Source organism: Rhopalosiphum maidis, chromosome 3, assembly GCF_003676215.2.
Source record: "Rhopalosiphum maidis isolate BTI-1 chromosome 3, ASM367621v3, whole genome shotgun sequence".
NCBI lineage: Eukaryota > Metazoa > Arthropoda > Insecta > Hemiptera > Aphididae > Rhopalosiphum > Rhopalosiphum maidis.
Genome location: NC_040879.1, coordinates 35915873 through 35942983, shown reverse-complemented (window position 1 = coordinate 35942983; position 27111 = coordinate 35915873). Strand labels below are relative to the sequence as shown.

Sequence of the window (27111 nt, the reverse complement as noted above, 5' to 3'; positions counted from 1 at the left end):
ATCTATACACATACATCTGCATCAGCAGCAGAGCCGCCAAGCACGCCCGTGACAGAACATAATCATTATTATTATTATTATTATTATTATTATCATTATGTTCTAAATATTCGTGATAACTGATAACCTGTTAGTATTAGTGGTGAAAGCAAAACACGGCCTCCAAGACATGAAATATAGTTATAATAAAACATACGAATATGAGGCCGAGACACCGAGTTTCGAGGAATGCGCCGCTCGCATAGCGATTTCGCGTTCGAGTAGTGTTGGTGTGGAGGTACAAGAGCCATTTCTCGCGCGCGTTTCATCACAGGCAATCCGTCATCATCGTCATCGTGGTCGTCGTCGTCGATTTCCGTCAACGACGGGACGAACGATCGTTGTCGCTGATCAGGTCTAAACGCTGTACGTTTACGTCTCGCAACAAACACGTGTTGCCTAGGTAGCCGAGGCTTATTTTTTTTTTTTTTGGTTGTTGTCCTATTGCTCATCTCGTCCCCACAACGATGGCCGTCGACTACTTGTTCGATCCACGCACTCTGGCCGCCGCCACAGCCGCCGACGACGCGACCAGGGCCGACCAATTGTCGGTCGACGACGCTGACTGCAAATACCGATTGCGACCCCTGTGTTTGACGGACTACGGACGTGGTACATAACTAGTGTTTTCTAGTTGAACACCACGTTATTCTTTTAAGCATACTTATTTTTTTTCTTCATTCTGTCTTAGGATACTTGGACCTGTTGTCTCAACTGACTGTGACAGGAAACATCACTCAGCAGATGTATTTGAGTCAGTACGATTGTTAATTATCAATACTTTATTTGTTGTGTTCATCTCCCTCTATTAACCCTTAACATTTCATTGTTATTTTTTTTTTTAGATACTTTTGACGCGATGAAGAACAACAGTGGTACATATTACATAATCGTTGTTGAAGATACTGAAGAAAACTGCATTGTGGCTTCTGGTTCGCTGACTATCGAAAAGAAATTCATACACCTCTGTGGACAAGTTAGACATAATTGTAGTATCTGACTCATAAGATATGTTATTAATTTATGCATTTAAATTGCAGCGCGGTAGAATTGAAGACATTGTTGTCGACTCTAACTGCAGAGGAAAACGTTTTGGGAAAATGTAAGTAGTTTTAACAATTTTTTCATCCGATAAATATTTGAATGCACTAGAACTTTTATACAAATATTGAAATAAATCTAGAGATATTATGACTAATAATTACAAACATTTAAACCGAGTTGTCAGATTTTATCTTGAAAAGGCTCAACTTATTTAACTATTCATTTATACTTGAGAGACGTTTGAAAAATAACATAAATAGATAACACACTATCGTTTATGAATTTAGACTTTTACTATATTTCATACACCAATCCCATACTGCACATACATTTAGTGATCTTATTTCTAAATTCCAATCCAAATTCAGAATTAATGTCAGCTGCAAAAGCTCATAAAAGACTATTATGTATAGTAAATAATGCAAATATTTTATGTATGTCATTCTATATATTATATCATGTCTAAACTTTTAAATTATCCGATTGCTAACCTTAATAAACTGTTTATTACAGTGTTGTTCAACGTCTGATTGCTCTGTCACGTGTCCTAAATTGTTACAAGATTTCATTGGAATGTAAAGATAGTAACGTGAATTGGTATAGCTCAATGGGTTTTGTAAGAGAACCGGGAAACTCAAATTATATGCAGATAAGGTTTGAGCAACCATCACATTAAATTTTGTTATTTATTTTAAACTGGAATGATTGTGTTTAATGTATGTGTAATGTTAATTTTTGAAAAATACCAATTTACAAAACGTTATAAATATAACAATATTTAAAAAGCATGAATTTACAATTAATTTATTTTATAGATCTTACCTATTCCAATTGATTATTTTGTTATTCCTGTATTCCAACATGCAATGTAAATTAATATATGTACTTTCTAAATTTCAATGTTTAGGCTAATTTTCAATTTCAGAATATTAGTTATTAAACATTCATAATTCAGTAAAATTTAATTGTTATTAAGAATGTAGTCGATTTTTATCCAAATAAAAATAAAAATAGTGTTATATAACCAAATTAAACAATGAGTTTATTAAATAATTTAATCAGTTATACAATTGAAATATTTAAACTATATCAAGAGTTATAATTAAAAATCATTTTTATACATACAAATGTCAATATTATAATTGAATACCCTTGCGTATATAAAACAACTTAAAAAAGTATGTGTCATTAAATTTACAAAGTACAAAAAAATATATATATAATTATAATAATATTGTATAACAAACACCGCAGTATTATTCATACATAGTGTTTAAAAAAGTATTAAAACTAAGCAATACATTAATGTACACTACATTTCATTTAATATAGGTACTTCTCGTCAACTATCAAAATTTTATTTTGATACAAATATTATTCATGTCTAGACATAGGTGTTTGTGATGGTTGTTGATATCTAGGAATGTCAGCAGTTGAAGCAGCAGTGGCAGGCAGTTTATTTGAATACCCTGTGACTGAACTTGTCGGAACAGTATATAAAGCCTGTAAATAACAAAACAATGCCATTTGATATTTTATCCATGGCATAGAAAAACATTGAACCACATATATATATATATATTTATAAAATTATAATTTAAAAAAAACGTATTAAAGAAGTTACGATGTTAATGTAATTTTATTTATCATCAGTTGCTACAGACAAAAATTCGATTAAAAAATGATAACAATAATAATAAAACAGAGTATGCGGTCTAGTGCAAAATTGATAAAGCAAAACCATAAGAAAAATTAATTTGTATCGAGCCTAAAAACATACTATATACATAATTATAGAATAAATAGTATAGTAGTTTCAGTATAAATCATATTGATGAACTCACGTGTTGAGACGACTGAATGATTGCCGGAGATAGTTGGGAAGCTGGAGATGCAGCTGTTGGATGTCGCATAGGATAACCAATATTGTGTGGTTTTTGATTCTGCTTAAAAAAACAATACTTTAAGAACCAGAATTTTTGCGTGTTTATTTTAGGATGAACTAAATTAAAACTACATACCATCTGATGTGGTTGTGACGTGACAGTCGTGGTATTTGACAAATGAATATTTCTACTGCCTTGTTGATAAAAATTAGATACCGGAGGAGGTCCCAATTTATCGTCTGGGTAGACACTATGAGGTGGTTTTGGGTGATCTAATTAAAAACAAAACAACCTTAGAATGCCTGTCTACTTAAACAAATTTATGTTCACAATAAACATACATGTGTGATTACTAGTTTGGTTTCGAATGCCTGGACTCATGTACATAGGTGGATGAGAGTGTACATGGTGATGAGGTTGATGGTGTTGATGAGAAGAAAGAGGCTTTGGTATTTGTTGAGCTCCATGATCACCAGCTGTACTCACGATTAAATTACCACTGTTAGACGATTCTGTTCGTGGTGGTGGTGGAGGCGGTGGTGGTGGTGGCCCAGAATAACTATATACTGTATTTACTGAAGACAATGATGGAGCTGAAGACAACATGCCATTATTGACACAATAATTAACTGCAGTAGTAGAATTAGGTTGGTAGAATGATCCATAATTACTGACATTTGGTTGTGTGTTTTCTATAAACAAAAAATTGTTATACCTAATTAATGTATTTTTAATATAGTAAGAATATTAATGGGATTGGTACACATGTCGTTTGCTATCTATGCATTATCCCATTCTATTTTCTATAAAAGAGAATTTGTAACGATTGTATTTTCAAATGATAGCACTTTGTTGATTAGTATATGTTTTCAAATTGGTTCAATCTATGTTACAAAATGTTGTGGTGCAAGAACTTCAAAAATCTACATTTAAGTGCTCAAAAAATTGTGTTTATGGTCATGTAAAATTAAAATGTTTTAAAAGCTAATTATAGGAACAATGGTGGCATTTAGTCAATCTGATCAGATCAATGTCTTATTAAGTTTTTAAAGGTATATCAGACACATTTGTGTAAGATGATTATGATTTCAATGAAAGAAAGACAATTATAAAACTATAATATTCAATAAAACTATGGAAAAGAATATTACAAAAAAAAAAAAAGAATAGCAACAAATATTTAAAGGGCAAATAAACATACCTAAATTAAATAGACTAAAAAAAAATAATTACATACAACTAAAATAGGAAACTACGATATAAATATATGCAATATAATATCTTCTTACTGTTAGTATTGTTGCTGTTGTTTATCCAAACATTTCTATTAAATGACTGTGTAGTATCTTCTCTGTTCCCACGTCTATTTGAGTTTTCAACTAAATTAAAGTAAATTAAAAAAATTAAGTATTTAACATATAGGTATCATACAGCTTTAGATTTTCTTCAAATGGCAAATATTGTAGAATTAGTATTACATCATGTAGCAAAAGATTGATATAAAAATATCTATATAGTATAATATATACAACATTTTTTTTTTCATAAAAACTTACTAGGATAATTGCTATTGGTTCCAGAAGCTAACGATTGATTTATGCTATTTACTACAGAAGCTGGAGTAGTAGAATTTAAATTATTAGTAGTGCTACCACTATTATTCATTGACTTGTATGGAGGGAAAGGTACAACAATTTGTGGCTGTTGATAGTTTTGCTGCTGCATAGTTTGGGGTTGTGGCGATGGCGTTCTACCCATTTTGTTACTGGTTCCAACGTTCTAAAAAAATAAATTTGAATTTAAATTACACTGATATTAAGTATAAACCATAAATGTTTAATATTAATAGTGAAATATTAAAGAGGAAGTTAGTAGGTAGTTTTAAAATTTATTATGTAGTAATACGAGTTAATGTCAGCCATAAAGTAAGTAGTGAATAGAGAGGAAAAATAGTTTGGAAATATAATAATATGTAATACAATCAATAACACAATATTTGAATTGTGTGCCAAGAAGTCTGTTAGGGTTATAATGTAGTAGTTTAGAAAGAAACTTACATTGTTAATATATTTAAATGAAATTTAATTTTTTTAATTTACCGGCGCTAATAAATGAGTGGTACTACTGCTATACAGCGGCGGAAATTTTGTAAAACTCATTGTGCTAGATAAAGAAGCTGGTAATGACATAGTAGAACGAGTCACATTATTGTTCTGATTGTTTGCAGCATTTATTGTGGCTGGCGAACAAACCAATAATGTTTGGTTACTACCTCCAGTATTACTGGTACTGGAATTGTGCATCATCAAAGACTGTTGTGCCAATGGACTTAATCCGCTACCTGCAGCAGGAGATCCTGCACCAGAATGTGAATTTACTACTGTAGTTTGTTGTCTATATATATGTTGTTGTTGTTGAAGTAAAGGGGTTGGCCGATGATTTGTAACAACAACATTATTGATATTGTTAGTCACTACAGTCTTATTGTTGATAGGTTCACTGCAAAACACAAATAAATAAATAAATATAATTAAATTAAAAAAAATAAATATTTGATTGTTATTCATACCAATTAGATTCAGTTTTAGGCACTACTAAAGCAGTTGCCATACTATCATCAGCAGCTTGTGACTGATTCAAGAGTGCACGTTTTTCTTCTTCAAGTTCATCACGTTTATCTCGAAGTTGAGTTAAACGGCCATTAATCTGTGCTAATGACAATTTATTTTCTTGCATTTTTTGATATTCCACACATTTTTTTTTTCTAAGCACCTCAGCATCAACTTCAGCTATTAATTAAAATATATTTTAAATACTGATAAATAAATTATATGTAATAACTTATTACTAATAACTATTAATTTGTAATACATATTATTATCATGTTTGTAATGCTGTTTATTTAGTATTTTCAGTACAGATTTTATTTTTATCATACATAATTCAAGCTAGTGGAAAGTGTTATAATATATATTATTCATTGATTAAATATATCTAAACTAGAGGACTTTTTTTTTTCTTACCACATGTTTTATTATATTATTTTTGTTCATCCCTTAAAGGTATGGTTTCCTGCAGCGTCAAAGAGTGGAACAGCACGGCGTCATGACGCCGCGTCTGGACGTTGCAGGGAAACCGTACCTACACAGTCACATACCCATGTATCAATAATGACTTTCAAAAACTATTCAAAATTATGAATATTAGTTCCCATTATTGGATGGCAAAATTACTGAGTAGCACTTGCAAATCTCTTAACATTAATAATAATCATGAACAATATTGGGAAATATCTATAAATGAATAAATAAATACATGATAAATGTAAAATTATATAAGATAATTATATAATTAATGAAATAATATAAGAAATTTTATATATTTTCTAATACATATGATGTTTACTTTTTCAATATTTCAAATTGTTTAAAATTGTCAAACTAGATTGATGGAACATCAAAATGTTTATGAACGTTTATGGAAAAATATGAAAATCATATCATATCTTGGAAATACTAATAAGTCTCTACAGTAATTCATTTTTTAATTACAAAATCCGTAGGTAGTCTTAATCTTTCAAATAAAATAACATTTATCGAAACCCGACTATTTACAATATAAGACAGTTTTTCAGGTTATACAAGTATTTGAACTATTAACGTATTAATGTATTCTTACATCCTTAAATACTCGTAAAATCGTAATACATTTTTCGATTATTTTCCAAAAGATTAACTATTTATTAGATTTCATAATAATAGTAAATTTTATTTCATTTATTGAATTAGATATATTTTTCTGTCACCGGTAGTTTTAAAATATTCGATTAAAAAAATATAAAAAAAAAAAATTAAGAAAATCCCAAAAATTTACGTAAAATAGATGTTTTTTATGCAATTTCTAGATTAATAACTGTAGAGACCGACATTTTTCACCCAATATCATAATTAAATTTTATAAATATAACATCAATTTCAAAATATTATGGCTCATATATGGTGCTATTTATAGACATTTGAATGTTTCAATTCATTTTAAAGTTGTATTTTGGTTTGTGAGTAAAAAAAGGCGAAAGTTAAAATATATTAAAAATCCATTTTCAATTTCTTATAAAAGCATTTAAAATTCCAAACTTTACAAAATTCGATGTAATCACGAAAATATGTAAATAATTTTGTAATTAAAAATTTATTAATTATTTTACTATGACATAACATTTTAAATCAAGATTCTTTATAAGTTATTATATTGAAATTAAAAAAAAAAAGTTCAGAATAAAATTATTTACAATTTGTAAAACCGATTAAACTTTAAATTTTGAGTATAAAATTACTCGTAAAAACAACGTCAAACGTTTTTTGTTAAATAGAACATAAGGTTCTATCGATAAATAATAACATAAAAAGGTCTAATTTATTGGTGTAGATAAATTATTATCAACGACAAGCTTATATATATAAGCTTTAATTGTTGTTGAAATTCTAACATTATCATCTAAAAATAAAAATATAGCATATCAAAATATGCTGGATTATTAAGAATCTACTGTAATATAAAAATAAGTAACTGATTAGAATGTATATAAATATAAATTATATTTAATATCACAATTCCTAAGATTATAACAGGCTGATAGATCGCATCCACTAAGAATTTATTGTTTATCGTAACAGCCGTAACGCTCGACATTTTTATATTATACAACAGAACGAGTTTTCCAGTTTTTTTTTTCAGTTCTAACTTGTGAACTATTCAGTAATTACATTTATAGTATTGAACTCTTGATTATCCATGATTTTCCGTAGAATTATGAATGTACAAAAATAGTGTTTGATATGAAATCATTAGTTCCACAATCGGTCTAATTAGGATGCGATAACCCGATTCCGTGATTTGTACGTCGATTACATTTGATTATCAATCGTTAATAGTGTAACAGAATAATATAAAATTTTATCAAGTGTCGAAAATACATTGAACGAGTATAGAGAAAAAAATAAAGTCTTAGTTTTTGATTTGGCTAATATTGTAAAATCTGTTTCTGAAAGAGAGAATGTTGATGAAGATAAATTCGATTAGTGGATTAATTGTAATATCAATGATCCAAACATAAAGTATCTTATTTATGAACAAATAGTTAATAATGGTTTCAGAAGGTGAAAAAGAAAATTATGAGATACGTTATGAAACATTAAACAGCTCTAAGACATATTATTGAGTTCATTAAATATCTGGAAAAACAAGGCGATGCATCCCTTTAGTTAAAAAAAAACTTCAATCATAAAACATAAAGACAGTGTTGTGAAACAAAACAAGTCACTGATTTTATTTAAATACTATTTAATATTGCATATTTTTTTTTTTAATATAATAAAAGCATTTTTGTTTGGTTTGTATTTTGTGGATTAACTGTAGAATTTGCTTATTCATAGTTAACAATCAACCCTATTCCAGGGATAATCGGATAATCATAAGTTAACTGTATTATACCTAAAATGAAATATAACAATTAATTTTTAGAAAATAAAATGTTTGTATTAAACAAGTAAAAATTGTTATAATAGGATGAGGGATTTGGTACAATAAAAAATTATGTGTTTAACAGCTTAAGTTTAAATGAACATGTGATTAATGTTTTATGGCTACACAGCCTATATGACTGAATATTAAATATAATAATCTGTTGATACAGTAAATGTAAAATAAGGCTCTAAACTCTATAGCAAAAAATTACTACTATCAAATCTTATGATTTCATTTTTAAAACCTAATTGTTACAAAAAATAATGGATAAAAAAATATTTTTTATTTGTATCATCTTGTAAAAAAAGTAATTAAATAATTTATAAAAACAATCATATGTTGGTACCACCAATAAAATTGTAAGAAACAACATTTGAATCATAATAATAATTAAAATAAAAACATTAAGCCAATCTATTAACTAAACAACTTTTTTTTTAATATTCAAGAAAAGAAAGCTAAGTTAAAAACATAATAAAAATTATAATTAGAGTAATAGTGGCCTCCTTCCGTAAATATGTCTAAAAGAATAAAAAAGAAAAATAATTTAATTTAGTCAGTCATTAATGAACAGAATATTTAAAATTAATTCTAAAAATATATTTTTTTAAAACTTAAGAGGTAATAAATTATTAATTAAAATAGATAAAATGTTTATTAAATATGTCCATTATCTAGTTTAGCTATATTTATATTTTGAATGAGGAGTATAATATAAATGATATTTTTAGGTATAATAGCTATGCACTTGATAATATTTAATATTACATTTTTTCTTTGCATTATTTTGTGTGAATGGAACTAGTGAACATAATTACAGTTATCATATTTTTAAACATATTCTATTAATCAAAATACTGCTATTATTTATAAGTTCACTTAATGAAAATAATGTATTAAACAAATTGATCATGATAATTATTGACATATAATTAAATTATTTATATCACTTTATAACATTTTTGTAATTGTTTGCCATGAACTTCTGCCCTTTAATTTCTTTTTTTAATCTCGGCAATAGAGTTAACAACAATTTGTAGATGGTTGAATGATTGTATATTTTTTTAAGTTACAATTTGACTACCAGCTTAACAACAGCTTTTTAAACCCTTATATTGTAGAGAATTTTTACAGAATTTAATATTCATCAGCTAAAATAATAATAACCTTATTAATCCGGAAATTATTAGACCGGACTTGGCTTAATCCAAACAGTTGATTAAGGCTATTTTCATACTTATTGTATTTTAAAATACAAGTTATAACAAGTTCCACAAATTTTCTGCATGTTATCGTAATTAAATACTAATTAAATATTGTCATTCATGTTTACCTTTATTCGCCTAATACTATGTATATCTTGTTGATTAAAATAGGTACATATACGTATTTTGGTTATTTTATTTAATTTGGACTTTTATGAAAACATATCATTTAGAGCCTTAATAATTAGTCCGAATGAATGAGGTTTTACTCTTTTACTGTACTTTAATTATTAGATAGATTAAACAAATTGAAAAAGAGTTTCAGTCAAAAATTTGGATTAAGAGAAGATAATGGAAAAAAGAATATTATAATTAATGTTAAACCATGAAGAAATAAATCAGCACTATTCTGAAGCAATAACTAATTGTATCAAAAATAAATATAAGGGCAATTTAATTCAGGAACATTTTAATAATATCTACAGCGAGTTTCGCTTAATGTGATCACATTGGTTCAGATAATTTTGATTCTATTAACAGGTTGATTCCATAAAACAATTTTTTTAATGATGAGTTTAAATGTACATGTATATTTAAAATTAGATTAAAATAAAATAAAGTGAAAAAAATATCTATTTTTGATTGTATTTGAGAATCTACTAATTTCATTTTTATATTTTATATTAGCTTGAAATTAAAATCCATATTCAGTTAATATAATATATACATAATTTTAATTATTTAAAAATAAATAAATAATAATGTATGTACATATTGTACCTATAACTTTGGAACAACTGAAAAGTATTGTTTTCGATATATTTTTGAATAGCTTCTTTTAACTTTTCCAAACCAATTCTTGTTTCTTTTAAGTGAAAGTTTGAAATACCATTAAAACGATAAGAATGCTCTTAAAAATGATTCAGTTATTTAGTACTTGGTGATTCTAATATAAGGTTAATTTAACATTAGTAAGAACTGGTATGAGATTTTCAATTGTGATTCTATAAACCAGTGATCACATTAAGCGTAACTCCCTGTATTTTGAAAAAATAAGCAAGGAAATAAATGCTTTTTTGTCTATTGAATTTAATCGCATTATTATACAAAACAATAATTCACTCAGGCAACTGATTTTATGCCATACCTAGGTATATTTTTAACAATTTATTAAATAGCACAGTCATCAATAAGTACGCATTATTTTGAATGTTTTAGTTTCGTCGCTAGTTTTGGATAGATTTTGATTATTTTCATTTGTCGTCATTGTTTACAAATTAGGCTACATAGTGGGATTTTGATTGCACGGCATGCACACGCCTACTAGGAAACACCTACCCGACTAACAATAATAAGCCTACCTACCGAACACAATGCAAAATAACATGGTGTATAGACTAAAATCGCGGAAAACATACCTTGTTTGTTCTTCTCGCGGCGAGACAAAATGTGTGTCCGCAACGATTTCCATATATTTTTATCTTGAACCTTGCTGTTGTGTTTGTTCGACATGTTGCCGGCGACTTCTTCTATCAACATGATTGCGTTGTTGATATATGTCATGCTCTGAAAGATTATTATTATTATTATTATTACTATTACTATTATTATTATTATTATTCGTCAACGAGTCGTTAAGCTCGTAGATAAAACACACGAACACGTTTGGCGATTAGGAAACCGGGATAGTGGGATAATCCCCGTTCCCTATCACCCGACGGCCCGGGTGCAAACAAACGTCAAACACTCACATGCAAGCACACGCACACACCAGTGGTGTTCGACGCGCTACACTCGTCTCGTTGGGCCCGGCGACGATCAATGCGTTCGGGCTTGGGCCATTTTTACTCGGCCGTACTTTGACGGGCGGGCGGTCGCGCGTCCGCGGGCGCGGACACGACTGTGACGTTGTAATTAGATCTTCAACATCAACGACGACAACGGCACGGACAAAGATGACGACGACAACAACGATAATACTGTGGAAAAATTATTCGAGTTTACAATCGATTATGGAAATATGAACACACACGCGCGCGCGCGCGCGCGCATTAACACACACTCACACATTTTAATATTTCATATATAATATATGTAATGTGCATGTGTGTATATATATAATATGTTATATATATACACACATATTCATACATATAATCCACGTCTACGTAGGTGCAACGTTACGAAATCACATAGGTGTATGTGAGTGTGTGTGTTTATCACATCGTTGCGATTAATAATTATGAACCGAAATTGTCATGATTTGGTGTTGGCGTGGTGGGGCGGTGGTGTGGAGTTCTTTGATTCCCATGTTGGCGTGTAGCTCCGACCATGGAAGAAGAAACGATTACGGCGGGCGGTGTACAGTCGGCCTTGTCAAACGTAACGCTCCGGCCGACGACTCGTCGTTTTGAACAGCTGCTGCTCTTAGAACAACCGAGATTCCGGGTTTTTAGAGATCGCAGCGATAGATTCCTTCTCCCTTTCGTCATACGCCGCCGACCGCGGGTCTCGGCCGATCGAACTCGGAAATAATAATCATGATAATGTTAAGTATTCATGACGATCGTAAGGGGTTCCGAAATCATCGACGTTCGAGATAATGAATGGACCATTGTTGTGTCATGTGTATGTGTGACGTGTGCAGAAGAAATTAAATTCCCAATTAGCCATGATAAGGGTTAGTATTACAGTGTCGCCATACGTATAATCATTATCACCATTTGTTATCCATTATTATGAATTATGATTGATAATCGCTGGTTCAATGCAGTAGCAGTTCAATCCATAGAGCCACAGAGCAATGCGCATAGACTAATACGCATAGAAATTAAAATAGTATTAATTTCTATTTAATTAGCTATTTTCTGATTTTCCATACCGTCTTACAGTCTATACTTTTTATTACTTATAAAGTTATAAAATAAAGTAGTGTACATTTATATGAGTATAACATAACGTTTTATATATTATGCATGGTTATTTGTTGCTTTGTTGGTTTGTCAGTTGTTACCATAGGTAATAGACATTAGACTATGTGTATTATGTAAGTAATATTGATCAACGCCATAAATATTGTAGTATTTAAGCAAACTGCAAACTTAAGAGTCTAACTTGATAAATTTAAGGAAGTTTTAGGAAGTCATAACTAATTTAACAGAGTTGAATTTGGTACATTAAATAATCTAATCATATTATTAAAAATGATAAATTAAAGATTTTTTTTTTTACCACAAAAATCTATGTTTTCTAATTTAATGTTAAACTATGAAGACAATTGTATGACTGTCTACCTGTTCAATTAATATTTAGTATTTTTTGATGATAGATTGGTATGTCTCTTATAATATTATTTTTTTGTAATCTGTGGTTTAAACCTTGGCTATATATTATTATATATTTATATAATACATAAATTTAGTTAGTGTCTAATTATTCATTTAATTAATGAAACACTTTACATTTGAACAAATGGGTTTTTAAATTTGTAATTTTAACTTAAAAAAAAGCTAACATCTAACATCACTTATTATTTTTCCAACCAACTTTTGTCTTGGTTAGACATTTTGAAAATATCAGGAGCTAACTTCTATCCTAGCTTAGTGTTTATGTCAAAGTCACATACTTTAGCTAGTTGAAAAAAATTACTTATTAGCCCAGCTTTGCATATAAGTCTGTGGTATATGAGTATTATTTTATTTGTATTATAGGGCAGATACACTGATACAGTGATCCTAAACAAAGGAGGGGGACAATTTGTTAGTTATCAACTAAAAAAAGGTCATCATCTATTAAAAAAACTGTTGGAATATGTGGTATATTTTTGTGAATGGGGGGAGGGGGCAATTGCCCCCTTTCTATATTAATAGGTATCTCAAAATTGGCTAATTTCATTTTAATATCAATTATTTTGTGTATTGTTATTAAGCATTTTGTCGTTATACGGGATATTTTGTTTTAGTCCTTTAAGTTATTTTTTAATTAATTAAATAATACAATTTAATTTGATAATAAAATTATCTCTTATACACTATCATGATTAATAGTAAAATACATTAATTAAAGACAGTATACTGCTTAACATATTTTTTTTATTTTTTTACTAAAAAATGTATTGATTTTCTAAAAACTTATTGAGTTACAAAAATTGTACTTAATTCACTCAATAAAATTATTTAAAAAAATGTATGGTAATAAATAAACACAATGTCAAGATATTGACAAAAATTACAATATTTTAGTATTATTTAATTTACTAATAGTCTTCAGCGAGTTAATTAAAATTATATGATATAACAATTCAAATTTAACTTAATTAGTTTAAATTTACCTCTAAATAGTAAATTGTATTAAAACAATAATAACAAATAAGTCAAAGTCATTGTGTATTATTCTAATCTAGGTCTAAGCTGTTCTACGGTTCATTTATTACTAGATATATAACTCAAAACCTATTAATAATATCTACATATATTATATTATGTTACATAGTAATACTTTCATGAAATACAATATAATGTTAAACAGTATATATCATTAGAATTATATGTACATTTAAATTAAAAATCTAATATTTATACTATCTCAATGTATTGTGGTTTCATATAGAGTATTGACTAAAACAATTAATAAATATTAATCATTTTATCATTTTAAGTAAATTTGAAAATGTTGATGAATTTTTTGAACAGACATTATGCACAACTTGTTCAAACAAAACATAAAACTCTTCAGATTTCCATTCACTGTCTATAACTCTTGTACATAGATTGAAAAATACATGCACTTCATTAAGTGAGTATGTATTCTACACATTTCAAACAGTATAAATATTAGTAAGTAAAAACAATTATTTTAGCATAAAATAATGGTAGCTATTTCTGAAAAGTTTTAAATAAATTTAAATTGTTTAAAATGTTCAAAAGTTCTAGAATATAAGTCATATATTTTTATTTGTTATAAATTAGTTATTAAAATAAAACATTTCATTTTGAAAGAAATATTATTATTATATTTTTTGTGTACCATATTCTTCTCAAATATTTGTATATTTAATGCATTTATGAATATTATTAATTAACTAAAAGTTAAAATAATTTATATAGTGAAACTTCCATATAATAATAATAAAGTCGCATTAGGAATAAAAAAAATTTGTAATATAAAGGAATTCGTTAAATAGAATTACATTTAAAAATAATAATAATAATAAAAATTATTAAAAAATAAACATCATATTATAAATTATATTATTTTATCTCATATTTATCTATTTAATTTAATATTAAGAAATAATTAGTGAATTTCGTTTATTTATTATTTTTATAAATTGTACTTTTTTTGTAAAATGTTTCGATTTCATTTACAAAAATGAGTTTGTTATATAGAAACATCAGATTCTTTATACAGAGATAAAGTTACGAATAATTAACAATGAAGATCATAATTCTCAAAAATGATTCGTTATATCATGGCAGTTGTACTGTATAAAATGTATTCATAGTATTTTCCACCAACTCAGTAAAATACATTTTTATCTTAAAAATATTTAAACTTTTGTAGCTAGACCTAAATAATTGAATTAAAGAAATAATTATGTTTAATTTTACCTTGGGTAGGGAAAAACAGTTTGTTGTGATGTAATCTAAAGTTTGTCTGTAACATGGAAATACATTTAATTGCAAATTACTAGGGAGATCTTTAAGATCATAAACATGTTCAACAAATCCCGGTAATTGTTTTATAACATTTTGCAGAATTGTACTGAATACTCTGTCCATAATTTTTCTCATCTATAAAATGTTTCATAAAATTAAAAAATATGTGTTTTCAATAATTATTAGTTATTACCTTAATATAAATTATAAATACATACAATACTATTGTAAATAGTGCTTTGTTTCTTAGTATTATTTTTTCCATTATATTGTTGCTTTATATGATATTGCTTATATGTATTTTTTGAAAATTTAGAACTTGACATAATTGTATCCTATTAAAAAGTAAAGTATATACATTCAAGAAGATAATATTTAATTTGATTATGTAAGTATAATACACATACATTATGTTTAATAAATGATAAACCACCATTATTATGATACAGATTTTTGGAAAATACTTCAGGTGATTTGCCAATATATGTTGATAATTTGTTTTGACCAACACTGAAGTCTCCGTAGGGCATCACATTACTTAGTTTAACTGAAGTTCTAATGTAATTAAAATGATTGAGAACAGTTCTTTTTTCAACCAATTCATTCACTTGTAATGGATATAATTTACCCAGCTTTGTAAAAATAATACACTAAGTATTAATTTTATTAAAATGGCATAAAATAAAAATTACGTTTGCTTGATCTTCAATCCACGTACAGCTGAATTCATCACCCAAGCAAACATCAGGTATTTCATCTTCTCCAATGCAATATATGGACCATGAACTTTCTCTAGGTCCAGCTGCAGTTACAGCAAATACTAATACAATGAAAGATAATTAAAATTAAATTGTTAAGACTATTAGAAATTTTCTTAGAATGCTTACTACTGTTAGATTCACTTAATATTCCATCAAATAAGGAACCTGCTCTACATGATTCTATATATAAGAGCATCTAAAAGTAATATTGTAAAAATTAAACATATTGTTTATTCATCGATAAATATAATTTTAAATCATACACTATAAAATTTACGGTTACTATACATTGATTGTAATGTATTATTTAGTTCATCAGCATATAAGTAATTTTCTGGAAATGCTAATATGCCAGTTGTTCCATGACCAACAAAATACACAAAAATATTATCTCTATGTTTACTATAAAATAATATAAATACATAGTTTACTAAAATTTGAATGTTGATTAAGCCTCACTTAAAAATATCTTACCTTTCAATAACACGACCTGATCCAAGGTTTATCATAGCTGCCTTATTACCATTTAAAACATTCAGAAAATGTTCTTTGCTTACCTCCTTAAAAAAAGAATCATAAATAATTATTATAGTTTATTTATTTTTCTTATACTTTATACAAACAATTATTATTGAATAATAACTTGATCTTAATAACTTTTGAGTAATTACTTACTTCACCTTTATAGTCAACTTGTACACCTTGATAAACATCCGAACCATTAGGATGATTAAATAATTCACCACGATAAGGATTTCTATGTGTTAAAGATTAAAATCAATAAAAAGTATAATTATTTATTGTTTTTAGATATAGATAGTAATATTAGTTTGGTAATAAAAAATATAATTTGATAGTATTTTATATTTTTATGATTTAATAAATTAATTATTTACATAGGTAGGTATTTAATAAAAATTTTATTTTTTGAAAAAAAATTTGGGATAATTTCATCAAACAATAATCATAATTTAAATGAATTGTTAAGTATGTCGAAAAATTGAAATTTATGATTCTTTAAATTCATAATAATTGTATTCTGAAATAGGTGCTTTTGGTAAAAATATCGTAACCTGTTTTCTTTAGATATTGTTACTTAGTACTTGTAAATCCTTTACTACTTTTAATTTTTGATAAATCTTTAAGACGAGGTTACTTTCCCGATATTTTAGAAAAATTATTTGTAATGTCAATTTATAAAATTGGTTATAATACATATTGTTTATAATCTTAGGCTAATTTAAAAATGTCTTTTATTCCTAAAATGTTTTAAAATAATTAAAATTTATTTCATCTAATATTATATCTTTGATATTTGTTATAAATCATAACAAGGGCGGATACAGTGGTCTTAAACGGGGGAGGGAGACAATTTGTTAGTTATCAACTAAAAAAAGGTCATCATCTATCTAAAAAAAAAAACTTTGTTGGAATATATAGTACTTTTTTGTGAACGGGGGCGGGGCGCAATTACCCCCCTTTGTATCCGCCTTTGAATCATAAAAAGTATAGATTTAAAACAAGAATATTGATTTTTACTAGGTATTCAAAAATACTAAGTCCAAAATAGTTAAGTTAACATCAACTTAATTTTAAAAACTTAAAATCAACTTTCAATAAAGTTAATCATAATTTATTCCTCATGGTATAAGCTTCTTTTAGCATAAATTTGGGTTTATTTTATAAATGAATAAAACCTTATTTAACTTTTGTACTCAAGAAATAAAGTTATATTGTAGTCTTTCTAAAGATTTTATTGTATTATCAGATGCACTACAATATTATATTTTCCTAATTTATTTTGTTTATTAACATTTTACTTATTATATTATATTATATTATGATTAGTGATTACTCAGTAAACATAAGTACTATTATTTTCAGTAATTGAATCACTAATTAAATCTGCACAAATTTGTAATCTACAGACCGAATAATCAAAATTAATTGCCATTTCCTATTAAATATTGTGTATTTACATAAATACATAAATCTGTTATTACTTATTCATCTTTATTAATCCTATTTTTTTTTAAATAATATATACTTTAAAATGTAGTACTATATTACTATTGATTTGATAAATGATAATTTATTTTATTTGAGATTTTATTTAAATATAAAATGTGTTTTTCATTAACTACAAATAAATAAATTTACTAATAAATCTTTCAAAATCTTGGGATTCATTAACATATATACTAGTATTTTAATTTTTTTTAAATATTTTTCATTTGTTTGGTCTCACCTAAAATTCAAATCAATAGTCACCAAGTTACGCTGCATTTCGAAAATATTTAGTAAAAAATATTGAAATAAATTGTTTTAACAAAAGTTAAGTCTGAGGCTCACAAGTTTTCTCTGTTGGTAATATTAGGATTGAATAATAAATTGATGAGGAAAGTTGCTATTATTATGTTCTTGTAGGACATACTTAAAATAACTTAAAAAGTGATAGATTCCCTTTTGTTACTCTCAAAATAATCAATTTTTAATGTTTTAATATAACTGTAATATTTGTTCCAGATTTAATTTTACAATAATAACAATAGTTTCACTTAATTTTCCACCATAATTCTTTCATTAGCAAATACAATTTCTAACATTATTATTATTTTATTTTAATTTGTTTGCCTTTTTCATAAATTTGTAAACATTTTCATCAGGTTATTTATAAATGATTAAAAATCAGCAATATAAATAATAAATCATTTGTTAAATTTATATATTATATATTTATTTATTTAAAAACAAGACAACACATACCTATATAATTATTTAAATAGTAGCAAGTACCTATAAATAATTTCTGGTTGTTATTAATCAAATAATAATGAACATATAATTTGTATAAAATAAAAGGATGTTTCAAATTATTTATATTTGTGCAAATTTGGTAAGATTCGTCATTTAAAAATATTAAGATATATTTTTTTTAGGCCACAATTATTACTTTTTATTGTTTTGAAACTGTATTAATAATATATATAATAAATCTTACTTTGAATCGAAGGCTACGTCGTCTGTCATCATTACAATTATACGATCAACTGGTATACCATTATTCAACAATGTTTGGTATGCATGTGAAACATCAGCCTAAAAACTAGTACTACAATTAGTTTAATTATTTTTCATATTGAAAGAAATAAAATATTTGCATTAATGTATGGTTTTTTATAACATTTTTATACCTGATGTCTATAATTATCCCATCCTTTTGAACCAGCAACTAGGAACACCCAGGTTTGTTTTGTGCTACCACCAACGAATTCTAGACATTCATCAATAAAATCACTTGGACCAACAATAATTACTTTTACTATGGCAAATATTAATAGAACACATAGTACACATAACAAACAGTAAACCAATACGCTTTCTATAAATGTTTACCAATTATTTTTTATTAATGAATTATTATAGGTATATTATGAAAAATTAATATTAAACTTACTTCTTTTAAACAGATTGTTGTTCAACATTTTTGTAAAAAAAAAAAAGTGCAAAATGTTCTCAAATGACCAAAAACAAATAGCTTAACCCTTAGAATAGCTAACTTCTATGTCATTACTTTTTGCTACTACCATTTATTATATATTTATAATACCACTACACAATGTAAGATAAAACATTTTAAGTGCCTCTTGACATTATATTATGACATATTTTTTAAAACTACTTTCATATCTATTAAGATGTTTGATGTTTACACATCTTATCGTAGGTAAGTTCCCATTAAAAATGATTCACTAAATATTTATCAATAAAACTAATTGTTTAACCAACATAGGTATATTATTTATACAGCTTTGTGTAGCATACTATTCATACCAATAAGATTTGTAAAAAAAACCAAGATACCAATTTGTATAAATCAATGGTCAACTAAATTAATTTTTTATTAAGTGTTATAAACACGAATGATTCGAAAGGCTTACAACACATTCGAGGGGGGGGGGTCCAAAATGTCCTTAAACGACTCAGCTAAAATAAAAAAATTCCTAGGTATACTGTAAATTTAGTTTAAAAATAAATCTCAAAACGTGTAGTCAAATATGATGTCCAAAATGATTTGAAAAAATTAATTTCATATTTATAAATTTGATAAACACATTATAATAGCTACAATGAAAATACTAATACATTGGGCTATTTTTTTTAAAGTCAGAGATGTTAAGACAAGGAAGATATACTTCCCCCAACATCCTGATAAAAATATAATTTTTATTTATATGTTAATAGTTTATGAGGTAATTACTATAATAGCAATCACTGTTCAAATAATTGTAGTTTATCTTAACTTATAGTATATTATAAGAGAATTAATAAAAACGAACATTTAGTAAATTATTAAATATTTATTTTTTTTAATTTTTAATAATTAAATTGATTAAATTTAATAAACAAAATGTGAACAGTCTTAAATAATATCATCATAGCCTAAACCAAGACTGTAACTGAAATTTAAATATTATTTTAGTTAAACAATACAAAATGATCTAATATGAGGTGCATATCGTCCAAAAATTGTTTAGCTATATCTTCTAAGATCTGTTTAATAAAACACATTCTTTTGTGATATTAGCACTCTTACCATTAAAACCATCTAGAATATCGTTAAACGAAGGGTATGGTCTACACTTACAAACATTTTTTGGATCATCTATTTTTATAATATTAATTATAAATTCTGCTCCGTTGTCTTTGGCAAATTGACCCTAAAAAATTTAATAATTTAAAATAGTTAGGTAAATACATTAAATAATTTTAATAATAAAAAAAAATATTACTTTTGCATTAAACGATTCTATAGTTTCGAAACACCAAGAACTTGAATCAGTTGAATTTAAACAAATCTATAAAAACGTTTAGTTATACAAAATTAATACATCTAAAATGCAAAAAGTTTTCGACAAATTCGTCTAGTTTATTGTATTTCATTTTTTAAACTGATACTGCACATACCATATAAAACCACATATTTTTTTTAAATATGATAGTACCTACAAGTTACAATATTCTTTCTTATATTGTTTTATATCTGAGCCTATTCTCTTAATCGTAAAATTGTTAAATAGTAAACTTTTTATCCGGCAAAACCAGTTTTAGCTAATAACGCTTAATATTAAAATTAAATAACAATATCAAATCCAAGGTTAGGTTAGATTACGACGTTATCCGGCTATTAAATCATTAAGGTTTGGGTTTTACAATAACTACTTTAATTTAAAAACGAGTTTTGAGTATTTTTAAATATTAACTAGTTATAATATATGTACTCGGGACTTATTAATAATTACTAAATTAGTATACCTACCGTAAAAAACGAACGAAAGAACACAGATATTCATACTTTTAAGTATATTAATTTAGGTCTAAACATTTCAATCTTACACATCTTGGAACTGAATGTAAATAATTTTAATGTTTTATGCGTTAGTAATATAAAAACAACATTAAATGAATACATCATGAATACATTAATTTCAATAAAAATAATAATACTTTAAAATGCGAATCGTATCTAATCTACAGGCTAGGTGCGAAAATGAACAAAGAAAGAAACTATTTTATTAACCTCTAATTCGTTATTTATTTTAATATTTTAATCAAGATAACAATCCGTAATGTTATTTGATAGGTTAAGTATTATAAATTTACTATAGTTCGTCCATAAGAGTTGGTAATAGTTTGTTGCGCACAACCTAATGCATGTTCTTAGCCAGTTCCTAATAGCAACATTCTTAACTATTATTCTCATGCGACATATCGAGTGTATGATGATTGATCATATTAATAATTTATATTATTAACTAATCATATTTATATATATACGGGGGTCACACGAAGATCTGACAAATGAATTAACTTTTGTTCTATTCAATATTTTAAAAAAAAATTCTTTTAAATATAATTCATAGACACTTGCGCTACATTTTTAGTATACATTTTTTATTTTTTAATACTGAAAATAAAAAACTAAAAATTGATAAAAAAATGACCAAAATATTTGAAAATAGTCAATTTATGAATCTAATTTAAAAAAAATTTAGATGGTAAAACCATTTATTTAAGTCCAGTTATTGATTTTTTACAATTTTTTTAAATATCAATATTCTCGTTAAGTAAATTACGATCCAGTTTATGTAAAACAATAAAAAAATAGTTAGATTTTAACATGCACCTATTTAAATGTTTATATAAAATTATATTTTTTGAAATTATAATGTTTCTAACATAAACTAGATCGCAATTTACCTAACGAGAATATAGATATAAAAAAAATTGTGAAAAATCTGCCACTGGACTTAAAAAAATGTTTTTACTATCTAAATTTTTTTTGGCTATTTTGAATATTTTTGAAATTTTTTTTAATCAATTTTTAAGTTTTTTATTTTATGTATTAAAAAATAAAAAATGTATAATAAACATTAAGCACGAGTGCCAAAGACTTATATTTAAAAGAAATTTTATAAAAATATTGATTAGAACAAAAGATATTTCATTATTTAATATGACAGATCTCCGTGGGATACCCGTATACCTATATTGATGTTGAATTTGTATACATAGGCAAGAGTCGAGTTACTCGTTGATATTGAGCCATCTTGTGGTAATGGGTGCAATCTAAATGTATAATATGATTTATTTTGTGGAACAGATAGGTCCGCTAAAATATCTCTTAAATTACTCTAGAAAAATACAATTATTTAGGAGATCCAACTCAGCAAACTTTGTTAATAATAATGTTTCAATACCAACATATAATTTGTAACTGGCATCATTAAATTCGTTGAACCTGTACTTAACGAATTTGAATGTGCTAAACTAAAAGTATTTATTGAATTCGATAATCCTATTGATGCTGTTCCAAGAAGTCTGAATTGATCAGTACATTCATTAAAGGTCACTACAGAAATACTGTAGAAATCTACGGATCTATTATTGTGAAATCCAACCCTATTTAAAAGAAATTAAAATAAGTATCACATTTTTAGTAACGATAACTCATAGAACTTATATCTATGAACAAAACACTAAATAGTCTTTACTATGTTTCGTTGTTTTTTAAATATTGATAATTTAATATAATGCATAAGTATATACGAATATAACAAAAAAATACAACCCGTTTCTGAAAGTATCAATACTTCTCAGATTCTTATTAATACATAAACATTAAACATAGTTACACGGAAAAAGATAATACATAATATACTCACAAGTTAATTGTGGGTTGGTATACTGATCTACTATAAATTTTCCTATTAAATAAAGGCCAATAGCCAAATCAGGAAAATTCGATCTCATCGTATCAAGATAAACTATGAATTTTCCGAGTATTTGGGAAAATCTACGGAGCTTGCATTTAAAAACAAAATAGGTATTATTAAAATATTGTTAAATATCTATATGAACTATTATACATTTTAATAATTTGGAAAAGTGAAGTAATCCTAATCATTTTATATTATAAATATAAATAATGAAAAATAAAGTATACAAAATTAACACAAGTTAAATGTGTCAAATAAATCCAAATTAAAATCAATAAATATAAATAAAAATTTTAAGTTGTTAGTTATAGTGAAAACACTGTATTAACTATAAATATCGAAAGTATTTAAAATAAATGAGTTATATTCTTTTCATTATTTTGACCTTGATGATAGAATAAATATAATATAATTCTGTTTTATGATAATAAATTTGTGCTTACATCAAGTTCTAAATTAGTAATAAGTAGACCTTTTATCCCTGGATGCTGGTCCAAAAAAGTTTTTAAGCCTTTCATTTCATTCGTTGATTTTGTTCCATTATTACATACTTCAGTAGCAAGTACTTGAGCCCATTCTTCTTCAGATTCGTGTCCGTACAATACAAATACATTCTTAGAACTTTTCAATATTACGTCTAAGTCAGTTATATATAAATTATAAATTATATAATTACATTTACCTGTTATATTAAAACGCTTAGTATTAATTATTTTTATTCTATTATTTATATTATATATTTTAGAGCAAGGGTCACCAACTGGCGAACCGTGAATACTTTTTTTACGTATCCTTATTCTCGTAGTAGATTTATTAAATATTTCTTGAGTAATGGAGAATATACTGTATTTCACTAATCATTAACTGCTAGGGACTGCGACTATTTTGATTATTTTCAAAACGGACATCCATAGAAGTTAGTTTGTGTGCACTGCTCTAGAGTCTAATTCAGTGACTATACATCAAGTTGTTTAAATCTGGTTAACCATTAACTACGTGCTTATGGTACTATACAAAAGGTAGTACTGCAAATTTTGAATTTAATTAATTTTCAGATATTTAATAAATTGATAATAACGTATAAACAGTGCTTTGCCATAACCACTTAAGCTATTGAAGCTTTAATATAGCCTAAAAGCTTAACTCTTAATGAACAATTTCAAAAATTTTGTAGAAGAAAGTTCACTTGATTTTATCTAATATAACCATAGGATTAGGGTTCTAATTTTGAAATATTTCACTTGAATGTTGAAATATTGAAAAATTGAAAATTTCACTCTTTTTGAAATATTTCAATGAAATTTTGAATAAATTTTTTTCTTTTTTTAAACGTGTTAGATTATAGTTGATTAGAAATAATATATTGATTATACACAGAAAATATTGATAGTAAATAATATGCAAAATTATGCACTATAAATGTTTGATATTTTTTTCGTAGTGACTGGGAAAAGATTTTTAGCTCACTAAGTAATAAATCAAATAGTCAAATAAATAAATAATGAAAAAATATAGAGATTCGCAACTTTTCTATAAACAAAAATATCTTGTGATGGATTGTTTTATTTGAGTTAATTTACAAATTTACTTAATACCAATATTGCATCATAATTAATTATAAATTGATTTTGTGAAATCAATATTTTGTATTATAACTCAAGTGTATTTAAATAAAGTTATAAATATATAATTTTAATTATAATTTATGTATATTTAAAATATTAAACTATAATTTTATTCATTATGATTATTATTTATTAATATTAATTTATGGATTAATATACATATTAAATATTCATTTTAGTAATATTACCTAATAAATCATCTTCTCCGCAAGGTACAGCAACATTGCATGTTTGTTAAATCCATATAAAATCCATCAACAATTATAGCCGTGCACGCATATGGTATATCCGCAACACTAACATCCGGTATACCATACTTTGCGTGGAGACTACCAATATAACTACCTGAAAGATATTCCAAGGCCTGAAAACCAATCAATAAATTCATATTTTCATTTTCACATTTTCGCTCGTTATTCATCCAAAATCCATTGAGCACCTTCTTCTAGTTTATTTTCCAAATCAAGCACTGTCTATACCTGTTGACTCTTTTTGCGTTATTTATAGTCATTTACATTTCCAACATTTATAATTTGTTTTTCTAATTATTTATGAAAATATTTTTGTCTGTAAGTAAATAATTTGATAAATTAATACAGATACTAAAAGCAGGAATTAAAAAAATATCGAAAACCCATAGTCAAAATTAAATTTTATTCCTACAAATATTCGAATTTCAACTTTTGATAGGTGTTCAAATTTTCATGATATAGATATTTGTTGAATGTATAACCAAAGGTTAGTACAAATAAGGTATGGGAATCCAACGTAAATGAAATTATTTACTGTAAATTATTTTAATTTGTGTTCGTTTTCACTAGAGACTCATTTTGTTAAGAGGCAATGAGAAACTACTCGCGTCTTGCTATCATACACCCAATTGTAAATTGAATCCAAATTAAAATAATGTGTTATATTGATTTATAGAATAATATATAAACGCAATAATTGTATAATTGTATAATGTACTCAAAATCTCAAATAAAATTTGTTATTTTGTTGCACGAAGACATTTTTAAAGTATATTTTAGGAGTTATAAAATATATCACCGATCAAAAAGGTTGAAAATTTAATACGAAATTACGCAATCACCTACAAAGAATTTTTTGGCAATAACTTACAATTTATTTTATATTATATAACATAAATATGTGAGTATAAAAATATTAAGAGGATGTAGTATACGCATATATTGTCTCCGTCTTACACACGTCCGACATACCAAATCTTCAATTACCAGTTTCAATATTGTGCTGTTAGATTTGATATTAGAGTGAACTGACCTATTATAAAATTCAAAGTTAAGATTATTATCCAGGGTCCCTCGTAACATTTTATTGATATTGTTATTTTTAATTAAATTATGATCATTTTAAAATGTAAAGTTTCAAAAAGATCATAACATACTTAACGGTGTTAAGTGGTGAACGACAATTTGCTATGTCGCATCTGTGAAAGACGTAGACAACATAATGTTATGTAAGTTCGACGTCCTCTTAAGTAAATTTACTAAAACTAGTGAAAACCTACATTAAATATTGGTTAATGTATGTTAGGAATTGTATAAACATATGTAATACTTACATTTTCGTAAATATTTAATCATTATTATTATTTTCGAATAATTTTTTTATATGAGTAAGTCGAACCTATAGAACGTGTTTACCTTTTCGCGAGTGCGCATTTTATAACTCTTAATAGACGTCCGTGAAGTCGCCCTCCCACTTTAACCCAGGAACCTTTCAATATCCTGACGCGGCCTTGCGCAATGACCGTTTGAATTCAAACGACATTTGCGCGGAAAGCCACGCAATGACCTCTCTTTTTCAACCACTAGTCGACGGCAGAGGACACGGACGTGTGACGAACCGCGTCCGGAACTTCAGACCCGACACGACCGTGAACCGGCCCGAGGTTAATTAGTCTTACCCGCCGCACCGTACGCGAATTGTTAACTTACGCATCGCCGTACCGTGCCTCCTTCAACTTTGCAACTTTTCTTTCAAAACCAACGGTGTTTTTTTACGAATTCTAAAACCGAGAACAATAAAACGGTGTTTTGTTTTCTACCATGATCAAAGTGTTTTCTT

General features: G+C 26.4%; 3 protein-coding genes across 10 annotated transcripts; 1 reads left to right on the top strand and 2 right to left on the bottom strand.

Moving 5' to 3' along the window:
• On the top strand, nt 1-1875 carry LOC113556974 (probable glucosamine 6-phosphate N-acetyltransferase). The gene is made up of 5 exons (XM_026962221.1): nt 1-651; nt 731-793; nt 885-1015; nt 1080-1141; nt 1597-1875. The coding sequence occupies exons 1-5, from the start codon at nt 507-509 to the stop codon at nt 1757-1759; spliced, it is 564 nt and encodes a 187-aa protein (XP_026818022.1). The 5' UTR covers nt 1-506; the 3' UTR covers nt 1760-1875.
• A 363-nt stretch (nt 1876-2238) lies between these two features.
• LOC113558729 (probable serine/threonine-protein kinase DDB_G0282963) lies at nt 2239-12236 on the bottom strand. Of its 3 annotated transcripts, none has more exons than XM_026964246.1 (11): nt 11764-12236; nt 11449-11676; nt 11116-11263; nt 5539-5758; nt 5069-5468; nt 4526-4748; nt 4259-4348; nt 3311-3661; nt 3105-3241; nt 2928-3029; nt 2239-2586 (listed from the first exon to the last, which is right to left on the bottom strand). In XM_026964246.1, exons 3-11 carry the CDS (start codon nt 11258-11260, stop codon nt 2458-2460), a joined length of 1797 nt encoding a protein of 598 aa, XP_026820047.1. In that variant the 5' UTR covers nt 11261-11263; nt 11449-11676; nt 11764-12236; the 3' UTR covers nt 2239-2457. The 3 variants fall into 3 exon arrangements, with proteins under 3 accessions (XP_026820047.1, XP_026820049.1, XP_026820048.1); XM_026964248.1 differs by having other exon boundaries at nt 2928-3026; nt 11764-12223; XM_026964247.1 differs by lacking the exon at nt 11764-12236 and having other exon boundaries at nt 11449-11747.
• Nucleotides 12237-13969: 1733 nt separating this feature from the next.
• Nucleotides 13970-21027, bottom strand: LOC113558730 (legumain-like). 6 transcript variants are annotated; one of them, XM_026964253.1, is made up of 13 exons: nt 20909-21027; nt 20764-20836; nt 19310-19389; nt 19117-19227; nt 16791-16872; nt 16590-16675; nt 16379-16517; nt 16242-16311; nt 16047-16174; nt 15762-15986; nt 15573-15689; nt 15307-15489; nt 13970-14504 (listed from the first exon to the last, which is right to left on the bottom strand). In XM_026964253.1, the coding sequence occupies exons 4-13, from the start codon at nt 19146-19148 to the stop codon at nt 14337-14339; spliced, it is 1230 nt and encodes a 409-aa protein (XP_026820054.1). In that variant the 5' UTR covers nt 19149-19227; nt 19310-19389; nt 20764-20836; nt 20909-21027; the 3' UTR covers nt 13970-14336. The 6 variants fall into 6 exon arrangements, with proteins under 6 accessions (XP_026820054.1, XP_026820055.1, XP_026820053.1 ...); XM_026964254.1 differs by having other exon boundaries at nt 19117-19221; XM_026964252.1 differs by having other exon boundaries at nt 19117-19214.
• Nucleotides 21028-27111: the final 6084 nt, after the last annotated feature.